Source organism: Typopeltis vanoorti, chromosome 13 (assembly GCF_054136105.1).
Source record: "Typopeltis vanoorti isolate ZY-2024b chromosome 13, IOZ_Tvanoo_1.0, whole genome shotgun sequence".
NCBI lineage: Eukaryota > Metazoa > Arthropoda > Arachnida > Uropygi > Thelyphonidae > Typopeltis > Typopeltis vanoorti.
Window position 1 is genome coordinate 35,170,532 of NC_143561.1, and position 17,857 is coordinate 35,188,388.

Consider the following 17,857-nt stretch of genomic DNA (forward strand, 5'->3'; position numbering starts at 1 on the left):
CATGTTTAATATATATATATATATATATATAGGGTAAGCATTCTGTTTGAAGCTCTTGAGAGTAAATTGTCCCAAGCCAGTATTCATATGTTAGAAAATGGAGGTGAATAAATTATAGGATAGAAAAGAAAGGATTTAACCTTCTCTCTGTGTTCAAATATTTCAGCGTTAACTGTACAGGGTGTAATTACAACCCATGCATTTTTGGTGCAAAATGTAAATCAAAAACTTTGGCATAAAACTTCCAGCATATATTAGAATGCCAATATAGTATAGGTTTCATCAGCATCAGTATCACACCAAATACGAGGTAGGTAGTTTGTATTGCTGTGGATTTGGATACATCATAATGATCTCTGGCTATTCTATTAGTTTCACACACAATCACGTTTATAATTGTTTCAGGAATTATTTGTTTGAAACAGTCCATTGCGGAGTGTAGATTTTGAGTTAGTATTGCTCAGGCAATTCCTTCTCTTTCTCGAAATACCTGAAAGTCAGGAAATTTATGTACATCAGGAAGAAAATTGGTCCATCTTCTGTTCGCTTTTGAGTTTCTATTCAGATACCCAACAACGTTTTCCATGATAATCTAGTAACTCTAGATTCCGCATTTGCTTCTTCATATAATTGTGGTATATATATATTCTTCAGCAACATTGTCAAAAGCTGAGAAATCACCATCAAAAATATCATTTTCTAATTCTACATCTGAATCATCATCATCATCCCTTGGCATATCTGATGAAGCAACTGACTTCCTCTAAAAGATCTCTCAACTCAGAACTCGTGCGATGTCTTTTTTTTCTTCCTGTCATAATTATCTAAAATATCCACAGAAAAAAGAAATTCTATAAAAACTACAACAAAAAAATAAACATATCGCAAAACAAATTTACAAATTAGTAGCAATAAGTAGTAGTAAAATAAGAATTAATGAAGAAAAACAGCAATAAACACAGCAGATAATAGTTCGTAATTCGCAAGACAGTATCAAATATGAAAACCATAAACACTTACCACTAATTCAATAAAAAACATATCTTATTTCTTTGAAATGCAAGCAAAGACTGAACTGAAACTGCATCAAATCATTTTAGAGATAATGAAATTACGCTATAGTGTGCACCAATAAGCTGAACAAAAATGACTAAAATGGAAGAAAAATATATGCTCATACAAGAATCATGCATAGTTCCAAAGCGAATATGGTAGTAAAGAAAAATATATATATTTCAGGCAACAGGAATGTAAATACAAAACAAACTATAAAAAAATACTAATGCAGCTGATGGAAAAAATACTAATGGAAAATATCAGGATGCATATGCCCCTGTACACAGTTAAGCACTCAAGTGCCTTTTGAAGCCTTACTACTACATTCGAATTCACCGATTTCAATGAAATTGTTTTTAAATTGTGTGTGAAACATATCACAGATAGCATTCCTAAGAAAACTTTGGAAATTTTTCATCTGGCAACTTTTTATTTAAGTTTATATTAGCCTGGGGTGTGTTTGCACCCCTGTGCACAGAGGGAAGGTTAAAAAGTGGAGAAGAGTATTGATTGAACAAAGTAAAGTGAACAGTAATGTATTACTGCAAGTCTTTGATATTAAAAGTAGAGAAGAGTATTGATTGAGCAAAGTAAAGTGAACAGTGTTGTATTACTGCAAGTCTCTGATATTTAATTTATATTAAATCTATAAATTACTAAATTTCCACATTGATGGAAATTTAGTTATAATTTAGCTATAAATTTAGTTATAAGTATGTGAGCATATCTTTATCTAGCTTTATGAGGATGTATGCTTAACTTTATCAGGTGCTAGGTCATCTCATTCCAAATAGGAATGGAGACAGATGGCTTTATACTATATTGGCAAGATGTAGCTGGAAGTAGAGAAAGCAAGAGGGGAGAGAGAATGATTAGAGATGAGATGAGCAGTGTTTCTCAACCTGTGGTCTGCAAGATGGGACAAGGTGGTCTGCAGGCAGACTTAAATTAATTAATTAAATACATATTTTTTAATTATCCAAACAAATTAAAATTGAATAAGTAAATAAAAATTGTTGAAATCAAATGGAGACTTAAAAAACCAACAAATAGCATCAGAATGTTCAAAGGTGAAAGAAATAAAACTATATTGTTGTTCACTTCACCCCTCTTTTATTACTTATCATTCTGGCACTACAATAATTTGTAGTAGCAGAATGATGAATAATAAGAGCGGTGAAGTGAACAACAGTATAGTTTTATTGCTTCTGCTTTCCCTTGATGTTTTGTCAGATTTGAAGTGAACATGTGTTATCCACATTTCAACCAATTGCTTGTTGTTTATTGATTTTTATTACTGAAGGTTTCCTTCTTCAACCAAGGCCTAATTATACCTTTAGAAGTGCTAAATGATACTTGGACAAAGTGTCTCATGAGTTAACCCCAGTATTTAATTTATATATTTTTCAGAAATGTTTTTTAATAATAGAAAAGTGGCTTAGAACACTTTGAAAAGAAGAGCAAACGAAATAGGTGCTGCTAACCCTAATTGTGATACACATGTTGTAACAGCGAGTAAATCTGATACTATTAAAGTAGAAGAAACAAGCAGTTCAAAAAAAAAAAAAAAAAAAAAAACAGTAGGAAATATAACAGCTCATATTTGGAATTCGGGTTTGCTTGGTGTGGAGATGAAAGTGAACAGAAACCTCAATGTGTTTTGTGTTATGAAGTGTTGTCGAATGAGTGCATGAAGTCTGTGAAACTCTGACATTTAGAAACTAAACATTGTGATGTGAAAAATAAGCAAATTGAGAAGAAAAAAAAAGCCAATTTCAGTGACACTTAGCGACATTAAATCATGGGAAAGATGTAGTTTCAGCCATGGGTTCGATTAACAGCAAGGCACTGGAAGCATCTATTTCTTAAGTTTGCACATCGCGAAAATAGGGAAACTTCATTTTATCAGGGAAAATTTACTACTTCCAGTTATAAAAGATATCATAAAAACCATGTTTGGCAACAAGTTACTAAAAGATATTGATTTGACTCCTGTTTCAATGACACTGTAGGTCGCAGAATTAATGATGTGGCAGGTGACGTAGAATCTCAGTTAATCGAAAGAGTTAAGAAGAGCCCTTATTATGCGTTACAAATAGACGAGACTACTGATGTTACAGATGATGCGCAGTTAATATGCTGTGTAAGATATGCACATGATAACACATTCATGATGATATTTGGTTTTGTAGAACATTGTCATATCCCAAACAACTGGAGAAGAAATATTTCACACTCTCGATAATTATATAATACACAGAGGGATCCAGTGGGAAAAATGCATGGGATTTAGTTCGGATGGAGCTCGCGCCCTTACAGGCAGGCAGGCAGGCAGGCAGGCATAATTGTGGGTTGTTTCTATGGTCAAGGAAGTTGCTCCAGATATGAATTGGGTATATATACATAGGGTTAGGTTGGCCTCCAATGGAATGCCACCAGAATTTAAAACTGTGCTATACAACTCTGTAAAGCTAGTTAATTTTATTAAAGCTCAATTGCTAAATAACAAGTCATTTTCAGTATTCTGTGAAGAAATGGACAGTGAATATACGAGTATACAACTTTTGCTTCATTCTGAAATTCGCTGGATTTCCAGGGACAAAGTACTAACAAGTTTATTTCAATTAAGGCATGAAGTTTTATTGTTTGTATTAATAAATGAACGTAATTCTAATTTTGCATCACTCCTTGTTGATGAAGCATGGTTATCAACACTGTCATATCTTTCAGACATTTTTTTCGAAATTAAATGAACTAAATCTCTCCCTTTGGGGAAATTCTTTAACAGTTCTTGATGCCTACAACAAAATAAAGGCATTCGGGGGGGGGGGGGGGAATGGTATGGTGTTGTGCATTAGTTATGTAAAAGACAGATAATTGGCACCTTTTCCAACATTGGAATCCTTTGTAGTGGAGAATGATCTTTTTGTTGATTCTGAATTTCTGGAAAGGGTTTGTGACCCCCTCAAAACTCTGAAACTGAATTTTGAAACTTATTTTCCAAATAACTTTTATAAGAAATTTCTGTGGGTTCGAGATCAATTTCAGGCTTATAGTCACGAGAACGACCTTTTGTTATCAAAAAAAAGAACAGTTAATTGAGCTTTCAAGTGACAGTGGGCTTAAAATGCAATTCCATGATCGTGATTTGGCTCGATTCTGGATCTTGCCTTTAGTGAGAAGAAGTGAATTTCCTGAATTATCTGAAGAAGCACTGAAAATCGTCATGCAGTTTTCTACAGCCTATCTTTGTGATAAAGGATTTTCATTGCTCATTCAAATAAAAACAAAATACAGAAATTGTCTTAGAGTGTGTGTGTGTGTGTGTGTGTGTGCAGATCTTCGACTGAAGTTGACCAATATTGAGCCAGATATCCAGCAACTCTGCAAAGGCCGAGAAGCTGAACTATCTTATTAAAAGTAAGTAGTAACATAATTATATCATATTATTTATTTGGTCTACAGTTTCCGATTATTCTCATTACTGGTTTTGGAATTAATCCATTTCCAAAATCGGGGATGAAACGGTAGTTATGCAAAGTGACGTCAAGGTGAATCTCAGCTCTGCTGGTGAGGAGAATAGCTGTCTGCATCTTTTTTAGCAAAGTTCTATATCTCGTATGGTCGCTTGCGAGAATATGCAGCTGAGCACATGAAATCCGTCGCATGCAGACATCTGTACGGTCATGGATTGTGCAGAAACAACGTAACGAATACAAGCAGCACACAGGACGGTTATAAATAAAACCACCACATGATTAACGAATCTGCTGGATTTATGATGACCACTGTTGTGCCTCTGGATAAAACAGGACAGATATAATTAAATCCACCATCATAACCAGGAAAATGTGCCTGACCACGTGTATGGCACTTTGCGACTGACATCATGAGTTGGACTGTTTATAGATATCGGGAATGATCTCACATAACAGGATGTCTTAAACTTTTATTGCTGGTCATGGAAAACTCCTCAAGGAAATAAGGTGATTCATATCGGCCTATCGGCCGAAAGTGTGTGTATGTGTAGATGGGAGGGATTAATGGCTTTGGGATGTTCTGAGCAAAATTTTTGGGTATATGCAGGGGATGGTTTGGACAGGACAAGGGATATCATCCATGGATGTCAAGTTCGTATTCAGTATTATGATGAATGGAGTAAGATAAGAACAACATTTTCCCCTTGTCTCACAATGCACTTAGTGAATGGAACAGTTTACATGTCGCAGGTCGAATCAGAGAGTGCGTGAAGATAAAAGTTGTTCTGGGGTTTGCTTCATGAGTATGGGCAGATGAATGGTGATTACATATAAAATATAAACGCTGCTGTGGGTAGATGAATGGGGATTAAAGATAAACATAGTTGTGGGCAGATGAATGAATTCATTCATTTGCCCATGTACCAGTGGTGCTAAAAAAGTTGTTGTGGGGTGAGCTGAATGGGTATGTTAGCGGGATGGCGCTGCTATACCCATTCATTTGCCCACAGCAAATCGGAAACTGATACCTTTATTTGTTTAATAAAAATTAAAACTTTGTTCAGTGATGATACACTTTTAATCGTTTACTTCCAACTTAATTATGTTTCCATATGTATTTTTAAATGTTTATGTATATGTAAAATGTTGTATATGTAAATGTAATATGCAAATGTAATATCTATATGTATATGCTGGAAATCCCCATATACATTTTTAAAAAAATCAAATAACTTAGTGGTCCCTAGAATTGTTTTAGGCATTTTACTGGTCCTTGGGCTTAGAAAGGTTGAGAAACGCTGAGATAGAGGATAAGAACTGAAGTTCAGAAGATTTCTTGATACTAAGTACATCACAAGTAGAAGACCATTTTCTTGTCTTTGCTTCAAGTAGGGACAAGAAAGTTTTTTTTTTTTTCTTACATAAAGCCAAGACTCATACTGAAACTATATAAAGCTGAGATTATATAGATTATATTTGACATTATCTGGACTGATATCCACAGATCTGGTCATGTACTTTTTGAAATGATAAAAAAAATCTAGAAAAGCTTCAAATAATTAATATGCTCACATTGGAATCATATCTGTGAAGATACATTGAAAGAATGTAATGTGATTAAGATACATAAATTGATAACAGAAATTTAGAAATTGATTAGAAGACAGAGGTTGACTTGACTATTAAATTGGCACTTTAATTATAGAAATAGTAAAATTCAAATTGTTTAGCTCAGGTTAGCAGAAACTTTTTTTGAGTAGAGAATGATGAAGCAAACTCTGATTGGATTCAGAGTACTGTTTGTTATTCAAATCAACATTCAGTCTCTGATTGGATTCAGAGTACTGTTTGTTATTCAAATCAACATTCAGTCTCTGATTGGAGAATGATTAATAGAATTTAATTATACAGATATTTCTTTTATTTATATTTTTGTAACAGCACATAAGTTGGAATAATTTCAGCACTAAGTAAGTATTAGAATATAGGATTCTATATAGGATTAAATTGTAATCCTACATAGAATATATAATATTTTATTTTAAGTTTATTTACCAAAAACCAAAATTAATCCCAATTTAAATTGCTATTCCAGAAAACAGTATCAGAGGAAGAAGCACAGGAGGATCTCTTAGATGAGCCAAAGGATGGTACTGGTAGACCAACTTTTGAACCAAGTTTGTCATTTACTTCAAGTGACATTTTATCTGGCTTCAAAGATGATGCTAAACATGGAGTTCTTGTAAGTTAAATACATTTGTAATCATTATTTTTGCTGAACTTAAATGTGGTCACATAGACTTACTGTGAGAGATTTACTCTATCTTCATACTTTCTTTTACATTCATCTAGCATCAGTGCTCCCCCCCCCCCATCCCAACTACATATGCTTTCCTTTTTTACTTTAATTTTATTTTATGCTTAATCAGAAATAATCTGTAGCTCTTGAGCTTTCCTTGCTAATTATGCAAAATCTTTATGAAAAGAAACAACGTGTATAAAAATTGTGCACTATAAACTCTTGTTTATTCAGTTCCCATGTTACTCTTTTGTATATGCCAGTCAGAAACTTTTTTATATAGGTTATAACAATATTTAAACTTTGCAGTTTTCATTATGTTATAAAAAAAAATTTCATTTCAAATTTTCATTATGCATTTTCTACAATAAATAAAAAACATCTTCGAAAGGAATTAATAACATATATTAAACATCAAATATCTATTGCTCACAAAGTAGTCAAACTGTTGTTTTTGTTGAGAAACCAAAGCAAAAGAATCATGGTTAGTTTTCAGAGCACTGGATTTTTCAATATATTGTATCTGTGTTAAATGACATAAGTCAAGGTCCTCAAAAAAATGCTTTTTTATGAAGTAAGCAAAATTGAGTTAATTTCCTTTTTTTTTTTCATAAACAATAAAGCTGCAAGTGCAGTAACTTAAAAGTCAATTGAAACCACTGCACAAGTATTGTACTCATTTCTCATTATAGGTTTACGTTATGTATTTTTTATTTTGGCCTGTGCTTATCATGTAATGCACTAATAGCAACCTTAGATCATTTATATCTCCAACAAGGACCATTTTTTCATTTTCTTTATGTCAGCTGCCTCTTCTAATGACTCAAAAATACAAGTTTGAGGGGTTGCTTTAGGATCAAATCCAAATAATTGGAGGAAAACCTCTACATTACCTTTCAGGAATGCAGAGAACTGACTGGGGCTTCTGACCTAATGTTCGATCCTTACCTTCATGTGGTGCTCCTTGTTAGTAGGTATCTACTGGGTACTGAATGAATGAGGGTGGGCTGGCAATTTGGGACTTAGCTGACCAAATTGTACTCTCTATTGGTTTAAGCATCAAATGCATATGATGAGATTTCATACTGGCTGGGATGTTGCTTGGTTAAAAAAGACCCCTGCTGTTTTTGTCAGGGAATCAAGACAGACAGTGAAAAGTCAACTACTGGAACAAGCTGCAACTCATCATCTAGAAGAAGAAGAATAAACCTAACATCAGAAGAACTGAAAATAAAAACCATCAATATAAGGAGTATTAATGGAAGGGAAAGGAAATCGAACTTGCAGAAGAATTGGAAAAGTATTGTGTGGACATAATTGGCATTACTGAGACAAAAGACAAAAACAAGTAAGATATTACTAAATAATAAGTATAAGATGTTATTTTCTGGGAATAATGATCAAAGAAAGGAAGAAGTAGCAGTAGCATTCAATAACAAATAAACTTCTTGATTGGAAAGTGGTTTCAAATAAAGTTATGTGGGCCAACTTCAAAATGGGGGACATAGATAATGAAACTTATTTGTGCCTAGGATACCACAGAAGGTTTTTCCAAGGATGAAGTGGAGAAATCTTTTGAGTCATTAGAGCAGGTAGCTGACACAAACAAAATGGAAAAAGTGGTGTCCTTGTTGGAGATCTGAACAGTAGAATAGGGAATGAATCCCACCAGGCATATAGGAACATTTTGGGAAACTTTGGAGAAAAGAATAAAGCTAATAATAATGGTAAGTATTTAATTAGCCTTCTGCTCAGGACATGAACTAGTCATTACTAACACCATGTTTCAACATAAAGATGTGTACAAGTTCAAATGGAAAGAAGAGACACCAGAAATGAGAAAAGCTTCATTGACTGTGTCATTGTTGATAGTGGTATCTTCATGCTTGTTCAGGATACAAGAGTGAACAGAGGGTTTGAAATTGGAAGTAACCATTACTTACTACTAAGCAGGATAAAAATGGATATCACATTGAAAACAACAGTATCTAAGAAAGTTTTAAAAAGAATTAAATTTGAGTACCTTTTACAAGTGAATTGTAGACTCAACTATACAAACATTATAATAAAAATGAAACAAATTTAAAACAAGAACCAAACCTTGGAGTCTCAATAGCAAACTCTGAAGAAGACATTGATTGATGCAACTTGGGAGGTATCTGGTGAAGTTGTCTGCAAGGACAGAAAAATAAGAACATCATGGTGGACATAAGATGTTAAAGAAGCAGTCCTGGAAAAAGCAGAAGGCCTACCAGAAGTTCCTAGCAAATAAGTCAGTAGATGTCCTAAAAGAATACAGAGAAAAATGTAAGAGAGCTAAGCTGTGTGTAAAAGTAGCTAAACAAAAGTCACGGGAAAACTTTTTTAAGAATATAGAAAATAAATTTCAGGAAGGTGGCTGTTCTGGAGGCTATTGAAGAAGCTTACAAATGGAGGAAAAGATTACTGCAAAAGTAATCAAAGATGATAAAGGTGGCATGAAAACTGAAGATAAGGATATCCTAGATGTCTGAAGTAGTTAATTTGAAAGATTGTTAAATGAACTAAGCAGTGACAGAACCACACTAGAAAATTTTCAAGAGGAATGCAAATTATATAGTTATCATTATATAATTATAACTCTGTATAATTATATAGAGGAATACATATCAATGTTTGAAGTAGAAAAAGCTGTCAAAAACTTGAAATGTGGAAAATCTGCTGGAGTAGATGATATTCGACCAGAAATGTTTAAGTACGGAGGTATAAAAGTTTTGCAATGGCTACACTACATAATTCAGTGAGCATTGTAACTCCAGTCATTGAATTCCCAATGATTGGAGTAGAGTTCTCATAGTACCCATCTATAAAAAGAGAATAAAACTGAATGTGAGAATTACAGAGGAATTTCTCTACTAAGTGTTCCAGGTAAGATTTATGTAAGCATACCTGAAAAGTGGTTGAGAAAGATGGTGGAAGACACTTGGAGAAGAACGAGCTGGGTTCAGGCCAAATAGAGGTTGTCAAGATCAGTTTAAGACAAATAGTTGAGAAATCATGGGATATGACAAGGATCTATACTTTAGTTTTGAAGAGCTGGAAAAAGCATATGACAAGGTGTCCAGAGAAAAGTTTTTCAAAACACTACAATTATATGGGGTGAATGGAACATTATACCAAACAATACATAGTCTATATTTAGGTTGTCAGTCAGCAGTTAGAATTAAAGAAAACACACGAAGTTGGTTTGATGTAAAAGCTTGTAATCTTTTAATCTCAGAAAGCATAACTGTATAATCTTCTATATTAAACTGGCATCTATTATCTTTTTGCCCATTTTGTTAGCCTATTTAAATCATCCTTTCAGTTCTCTACCTTTTCCTTAATTAACTTCTATGCTACCCAACTAAATATTTCCTTCCACTCATTTTCTGTATCATTTATGTACAAATAAGCAGGAGTGGTAAAAGCACTGAGCGTTGTAGCACACCATTAGTCATCTGCTTTCACCAATGAAGAGACATGAATGATGAAGAGATGCCACTCTGGTATCTCTTCATCAATAACCTTTATATCCATATCACTAACTTCTTCATCTCCATCCAAATTTTCAATTTGCTTAACAAGTCCCTTGTTGTGTCCCATTGTGTGTTTGATAGGATACTACATGGAGATCCTAATACTAAAGAAAATCTTAACATTTTGCCTTCCTTCATACGGTCACTATTCTTGCCTGTGGTTTGAACACTGTCTTGCATACAGCTGATTTAGTCTTCCGACTAATTTCTCTCTTATTCCATATGAATTTATTCAATTGACTTCCTACCATACCAGCTTTGTTGATTCTGTTGTCTGTTTCCATATTTAATTTACCATCTTCACTAAAAATCGTGCCTAAGTAGCTGAAATGTTTTATTTGTTCTATAGGTTCTCCATTCACAATGCAGTTGATATTTTCAATGCTTCTGCATATTTTCATTGTCTTTGCCTTGTTTTGCTGACCTTCTTACCATATCTATTACAACAGTTATTCAATTTAATCACAGAATCTTGCAGACTTCTAGCAGATTTTAGAAGTATAACATCATCTGCATAAAGCATAGATCTGGGATTAACATTTCCCAGATATTTCATTGAATAACAGAAGTGATAATGTCCATCCTTGTCTGACACTAGATTTAACATTAAACCATCTTCCTGTACTTCCTTCAATTCTAACTGCTGACTTACATCTCAAATAAAGACTAAGTATTGCTTGATATAATGTCCATTGACACCATATAGCTGTAGCATTTTGAATAGCTTCTCTCGGCGCTAGCGTCGGCGTAGCATGTGGTGGTGAATTTGAGCTGTGCAGAAGAAAGTGATTTTTAATCGGTGAATAGTCCGCTTTTTTCCCCGTTTTTCTACGTTTTTGAGTGCTGAATTGTTTCTCTGAATACGAGTGTACTTCAGTGGTTGTTTTTTGGAAGTTAGTTGTTGTCACGATATAATATATTTTGGTACCGTCGGAATCGAACGCGTAACAGTGGAAGACAAAACGAAGCTAAGTTACTGTATTTAGTTATATTTCATTTTATTTAATTATATTTAGTACTTAAATGTTCTGATGTTTGTACTTTTTTTTTTCCTCTTATTTATTAAATGAATAATTATATGAATTATATGAATAATTATTAAAGATTACGCTACTCGGCAGTAAGGAATGATGGTGGATAAGGAATGAACTTATATGAATAATTATTAAAGATTACGCTACTCAGCAGTAAGGAATGATGGTGGATTCAGCAGCAGTCGCAAGTGGCGTAACGCCAAGTCCTCTGCCATTTAAGAACTCAATTATTAGCAATATCATAAGGGACTTTGTGGCATGCAGTACTTGTGGCATGTATGCGTCTTGGGAATTACATATGTGGCTTGTTAAAGAGAGTGGAGAGCGTATGTGCGCAAAATGCAGGCAGTTGGATGAAATAAGTACATTAGATATATCGATATCCGACTTTGTTGCTCCAGGAATGGGGAATGAATGTAGGAAGACAAATAGTGTGATAGGAGAGAATGAGAAAATAATAGTTGATAGTGTGGAAGATGTAAGTGACTGTGAAAGTTTAGGAGATGGTTTTGTTTGGGAGAGTGAATTTAGATTTTTTTTTTGAACCAGTTTTTTTTTTTTTGTTTCAGTCACCCCTATTATGTCGATCTGGTACTTATCTAATTCCTCAGCTAGCTCCATTCCTTTGCCATTCAGGCTTCTTATGTTGACTGTACCGATCTTTTACTCTAGTGATGTTGAGTTGGGGTGTCTTTTCAGATTTGTTCCAGTAGCTGACTTTTCGCTGTTCACCCTGGTTCCCTGGTGAAAACAACAAGGGCCTTGTTTAACCGGGCGACGCCCCAGCCGGCATGAAATTTTGTCATGTTGTACCATCATTTTGTAATTTGGTTTAAGCCAATAAGAATTACAATTTGGTTGACTAAATCCCAAATTGCCAGTCCATCCTCGTTCGTTCAGTAACCAGGTAGATACCCAACAGGGTGCACCATGAAAAGGTGAGGATTGGACATTAGGTCAGAAGCCCTGGTTGGTTCTCCGCATTCCTTTAAAGGCTATGTGGAAATTTCCTCTCAGTTATACAGCTTTGACCCTTAAGCACCCCATTTTAGAAACCAATAAAATTAAATGGTTACATCCATATTGGTCAAATAGTTCATAGCTTCAGGTCATAGCTTCCTAATGTCATCAGGAAGGTGAGAGACTTTAGATACTTAGGTTCGACAGTGGAAGAAGATGGAGGAGGTGAGAAGGAAGTGGGATGCAGGATACAAGCAGGTTGGAGGAACTGGAGGGAGATGGCTGGAGTGTTATGTGATAAGAGGGTGCCGATCAATCTGAAAGGCAAAATTTATAGGACAGTAGTGAGGCCAGCTATGACATATGCTATAGAAACTGTGGCCCTGAGGAAAAATAACATTAGCAGGATGGAAGTAGCAGAGATGAGAATGCTTAGGTGGATGTGCGGTGTGACCAGAAAGGATCATCTGAGAAATGACTATGTCAGGGGAACAGTGAAAGTTACGAACTTAGGAGCGAAAATACAGGAGGCAAGGTTGAGATGGTTTGGTCATGTGATGAGGAGGGAGGACGAATATGTGGGAAGAAGGGTCATGCAGATGGATGTGCAAGGAAGGCGGAAGCGTGGGCGGCCAAAGAAGAGATGGAGGGAGCTGGTAGAAGAGGATTTGAAGATGAAGAACTTGGATGTGGTGACAGCCCAAGACAGGAAGGTGTGGAGGAGACTCATAAGAAACAGTGACCCCACTTAAGTGGGAGAAGCTGCAGAAGAAGAAGAAGTTCATAGCTTCAGGTGTAGCACTTAAAACATCCAATTTGTCTCCTGATTATGCTCTAAGATAACATTGGGTCACAATATGGTCCAATCCAATACAATCACAATGTGGGGATGGTTGTTTACCCCATTTAAAAAGCAGGTTTGCATATATATACCATGACCAGTTCATATTTTATTAAGTCGAGTCCAGGATTTTTGTGGGAGGTGTGAGCAAGCATCAAAACTTTCTTGTAATTTGTCGAGAGAAAATTTTGTGATATCATCTGTCTGGCTCTCCCACTGTTCTTGCCACTTTTGCTTCAGGTGGAAGTTAGATTGTAGTAGTAGTTAGGCTAATTGTAGTGGTGGATGTCTCGATCTCAATCGTCATACACTTAAGTCTGAGAGATCTAAGTGTATTGGTAGGGCTGTGTTTACCAAGATTTTCTTATACTCCTGTAAGAGAGCTTTACTCGTGCGCAGACTTGGTGGAATAATGATGCTAAGAGCTGGAAGCCAGTGTGTAGGCGTTGATTTAATTGTGCCAGAAATTACTCTCATTGTATTATTTAGTTGGTTATCAACAAGTTTAACATGTGTGCTATTTAGCCACATTGGTGAGCAATATTCGGTAACAGAGAAAACTAGACCAAGAGCTGTAATTCATAGATTACAGCTCTTGTAATCTACTTGCTCCCCATGTCGTGCCTATTAGTTTTTGTATTATGTTGTTATGGGTTCTTTACTTAGCAGAGACATTTGTTAGGTGTTACTTATAAGAAAGGGTCACACCCAAGTACTTTGGAAACTTACTGTGTTGTAGTAAAAATCCTTCAAAGCAGATATGCAAAGTGACATCTGCCATGTGATTATTAAGGTGAAAGCTTGATACTTCTGTTTTGTCTGGATTGAGCTGGAACCTCCATTTTTTGTAATATTCATCTATTGTTTTCAGATCTTTTGTAAGTACCTCTTCAGCTTGACTCATGGTTTTGTGTTGAATGGCAATTACAGTGTCATCAGCATAGCAGAACTTGTGTGAGATGGTAGCTGGCAAGTCATATATGTGTGTATTGGTTATAAAGTAAGGGTGCAATGCAGACCCTTGTGAAAGATCATTATTAAGTTTTCATTTTATTTCTGAATATAACTTGGAGGAAATTGAGTGAGCTGTCCGTTTACATGGGACAATGCTAAGAAATGTGTATATGAGACCTTCACACCATACTGTATCATAGGCTGCTGTTAGGTCCAAGAAGACAGCTGATGTTTTATCTTGCTTCTAGAATTCAGCGTCTATGTCTGATGTTAAAGTGAGCACTTGATTATAGCAACCACGTTTTTATCTAAAACCAGCTAGTTTAATCAGGACATGCTCCATGATTGGTATGGACAATCTGTACAGAAGGCATTCTTCTAACATTTTATAGATGCAACTCAGTTAAACGATAGGTGTGTAACTTTTTGCCTCCTGGGGCAGTCTTCCAAGTTTAAGAATAGCAACTGATTTTGACCTCTTAAACTGGCTAGGTAGTTGGCCAGTCAATAATATATCAGAAAAGAATTCAGAGAGTCATTTTCTAGTATTTGGCCTGCTATTAATCAGAAATTCAGGATGGACACCATCGAAGCCTCTGGCCTTGCCTTCTTTGATATCTTTTATGAAGGCTTTTACTTCAACTATAGTGAAGATTGAGGCATATTGTGAGAAAGTGGGGGCATTTGTTTTTAAAGCTTTAAGTTATTTCTTAACTTTCTTGGTATGTTCATGTGCCCTTGACATATTAACGATTTCATTAGCTATTTTCTCAGGGGAGATTGCTATGCTTTTTCTTTTAGGTAGATTAGTTGTAGATAGTTGTTGGAGACGATTCCAAGCTTTTCTACTCGATCATTTGAAGTCAAGGTTTTCAACTGTATCAGTCCATTTTATTTTTCAAGATGCATTCAGGCTATGTAGTAATTCATCTGCTATTTCAGAATCTTCACTTTTGAGGAACTCTCTGTAGAGATTTTCACTCTATAGAGTGGGAATGAGAGAGTGTTACGAGAATGATAGAATAGGAACAGTGGAAGAGAGGGAATGAGAGAGAGTTATGGGAATGAAGAAGAGGAGAGAATGGAAACAGTAGGAGAGAAGGAATGAGAAGCATGCTAGGAGTGCTGGAACCAGGGATAGAGTGATGTCAGGAAGGCAGGTAAGTAGGGGAACACAGAGAGAAGGTGTTAGAGGAGAGAGAGAGAGAGAGTGAGGGTTGCATATAAGCAATCAAGGAACAGAGTGGCAAGAGGTGTGATGTATGGGGACTCAATGATCTGTGGTGTGCAAGATAAGATGCATGAAGAGTGTTTGCCTGGAGAAATGATAGAAAGAGTGGCTATGGCAATTAAGAGGGGTGAAAGGGTGGGTGAGATGATTGTGATGTTAGGAACGAATGACTTGAGAGACAATGTAAATTGGGTGACGAGAGATATGAGATTCTTGCTTGAGGTTGTACAAAAGAAAACTCAAAGAAAGGAAGGATAATGTGCATGTTGCCTAAGTATGATAGTGATGAACTGAGCATAGAGCAGTGATATTGAATAACATAATAGCTAGAATGTGTCAGAAGAGAGGATTGGGATATGTGGATGCTTGGAGGGCATTTGAGGATAGGAAGGAATTGTATACGAGAGAGACCACTTACATTTGAATGAGGAAGTACGTAGGCATCTGGAGAGATGGCTGTTTTCTTAACGAGTCGGTGTGTCAATGCAGGGGAAACTAGAATGTCCAGGGTAGATGGTAGCAAGGGTGGTCTTTTGTGGGAATGGGTGCTTGGGAGAAGGGGGGGACGACATCAGACAACGCTGAGCCGAGTGGAGTCTAGAGGGAATAATACTAGATATAGAAACAGTGGCATTTTTATGCTTTATACTAATACCAGGAGTATCCGAAATAAAGGAGAGTAAATTGGTAGTGCTGATGACACTAATGATTTTGAAAGCATATGGTGTGAGGTAGACGTGGGCAAGACAGGATATTTAGTAGGGTATTGCTACAAACCAAGGAGCACAGAGGGTGGGGACCAGGAGATGTTTATACAGTTGAGCTTGGCAAGTGCAAGAAGAATGATTGCTATGGGAGATTTTAACTACAGCAGTATAAATTGGGGAGAGGAAGATGCATGTAGCAATAAGGGAATGGAATTTCTAGAATTCTCGAGGGACAAATTTCTTAGGCAACATTAATACATGGAACAAGAGTTTTGGATTTGGTCATAGCATCAGAAGAGTTGCTAATAACTGAGATGACATCTCTCCCACCAGTTGGAGAGAGTGACTATGTAATTTTGACTTGGAAGATGAATAGGCATGCAGGAGTATCAAAGAGACGGGAACATATGTGGAATTATAAGGCAGGTGATTATAATAGTCTTAGATATCAACTTGGAGAAGTTTCATGGAGGGAGGAATTGGAAGGCCTGGATATCATTAGTGCTTGGGAAATTGTGAAAGAATATTAGTGAAGTGAAGAAGAGGACACAATTTGGTGTAAAGTGGATGACAAACAATATTAAACAGGAACTGCATGTAAAAAAGAGGCTATGGAAGAGATATAAGGAGATAGGTAAAGAGCAGATGCATGAAGAATATAAGACACAGGCCAGGAGAGTGACTAGTATGGTAAGGAAGGCAAAACTGGAATATGAGAAGAGATTGGTGCTAAGATCCTAAACAAATCCTAGGGAATTTTTTAGCTATATGGCCAGTAGGAGGAGAAATGATTGTGGAAGAATGACATTGTGGGATAAAAATGGGAATAGAGTGACTGATGCAGAGGACATTGTGGAATTGTTCACTGAACACTTTATTGGAGTATTTCATCCTGGAGGAGTCAATTTTAATACTAGAGGGATCGGGCAGGTTTGAAGTTTAGAGGTGCAGGAGGAGAGTGTGTTCCAAATACTGAGTACTCTGGATGTCAGTAAAGTGTGGGACTGGATGGTATTTCACCACTAGTTTTGAGAGAGTGTGCTAAAGAACTGACAGCTCCTTTGACCTGGCTTCTCAATGAAAGTCTGGCTACAGCAGGGGTTGCCAAACTTCTTTGACCATTGACCCCTTCAAGAGTTTCTTGACTTTTTATCGACCCCCTCTATTTTACTATTATGTAATTATAATAGGACAAGCAAAAAATACTCTTATGTAAGTTTTTAGATTGTTTATTTTATAGTTACGGTGTCTCTTGTATGTATAACATAGTATATATTGTTATATTGGCTTAACGTCAAAGGGATACATTTTTGTTTTTGACGTCCTTCTTAACATTACATATTTGATAGGAGGGATAAATAATATATAAAATATAAAATTTAATTTAGATAACAAAATAACAATAATGCAATCTTCCTATAGGTATGTATAGGATGCACAAAACTACCAGCCCTGCTCAACTCTTCAACATAGAGAAGTTTAGTTTGTGAATGAATAACGATTGAATTATAATATGTATGTTGATGAATTTTAGAACATTAATGCTCACTTGTATGTCGATGTGCAAAAATGAGACTGGGATCGAATATGTGTAAGTATAAATAAATAAGCAACCACGCACGTGTTGTAATCTCGCTCCTGTCATGCCGCCGGGCGGGGACCACCAACATCCGACATGATCTTGCTCCATCTTACAGGTCCCATTCATGTCATTGTTCCCACGATTCACTCTTAATTGC

At 35.8% G+C, this 17,857-nt stretch overlaps 1 protein-coding gene across 1 annotated transcript in view; it reads left to right on the top strand.

Annotated features, from left to right (window-relative positions):
- The window catches only part of LOC150100045 (ATP-dependent translocase ABCB1-like), a 280,795-nt gene that overhangs the window by 133,031 nt on the left and 129,907 nt on the right, over nt 1-17,857 (top strand). The window contains exon 16 of the mRNA XM_090403288.1: nt 6,631-6,777. Coding sequence (XP_090259414.1) covers nt 6,631-6,777 — 147 coding nt within the window. The remainder of the gene's footprint in view (nt 1-6,630; nt 6,778-17,857) is intronic.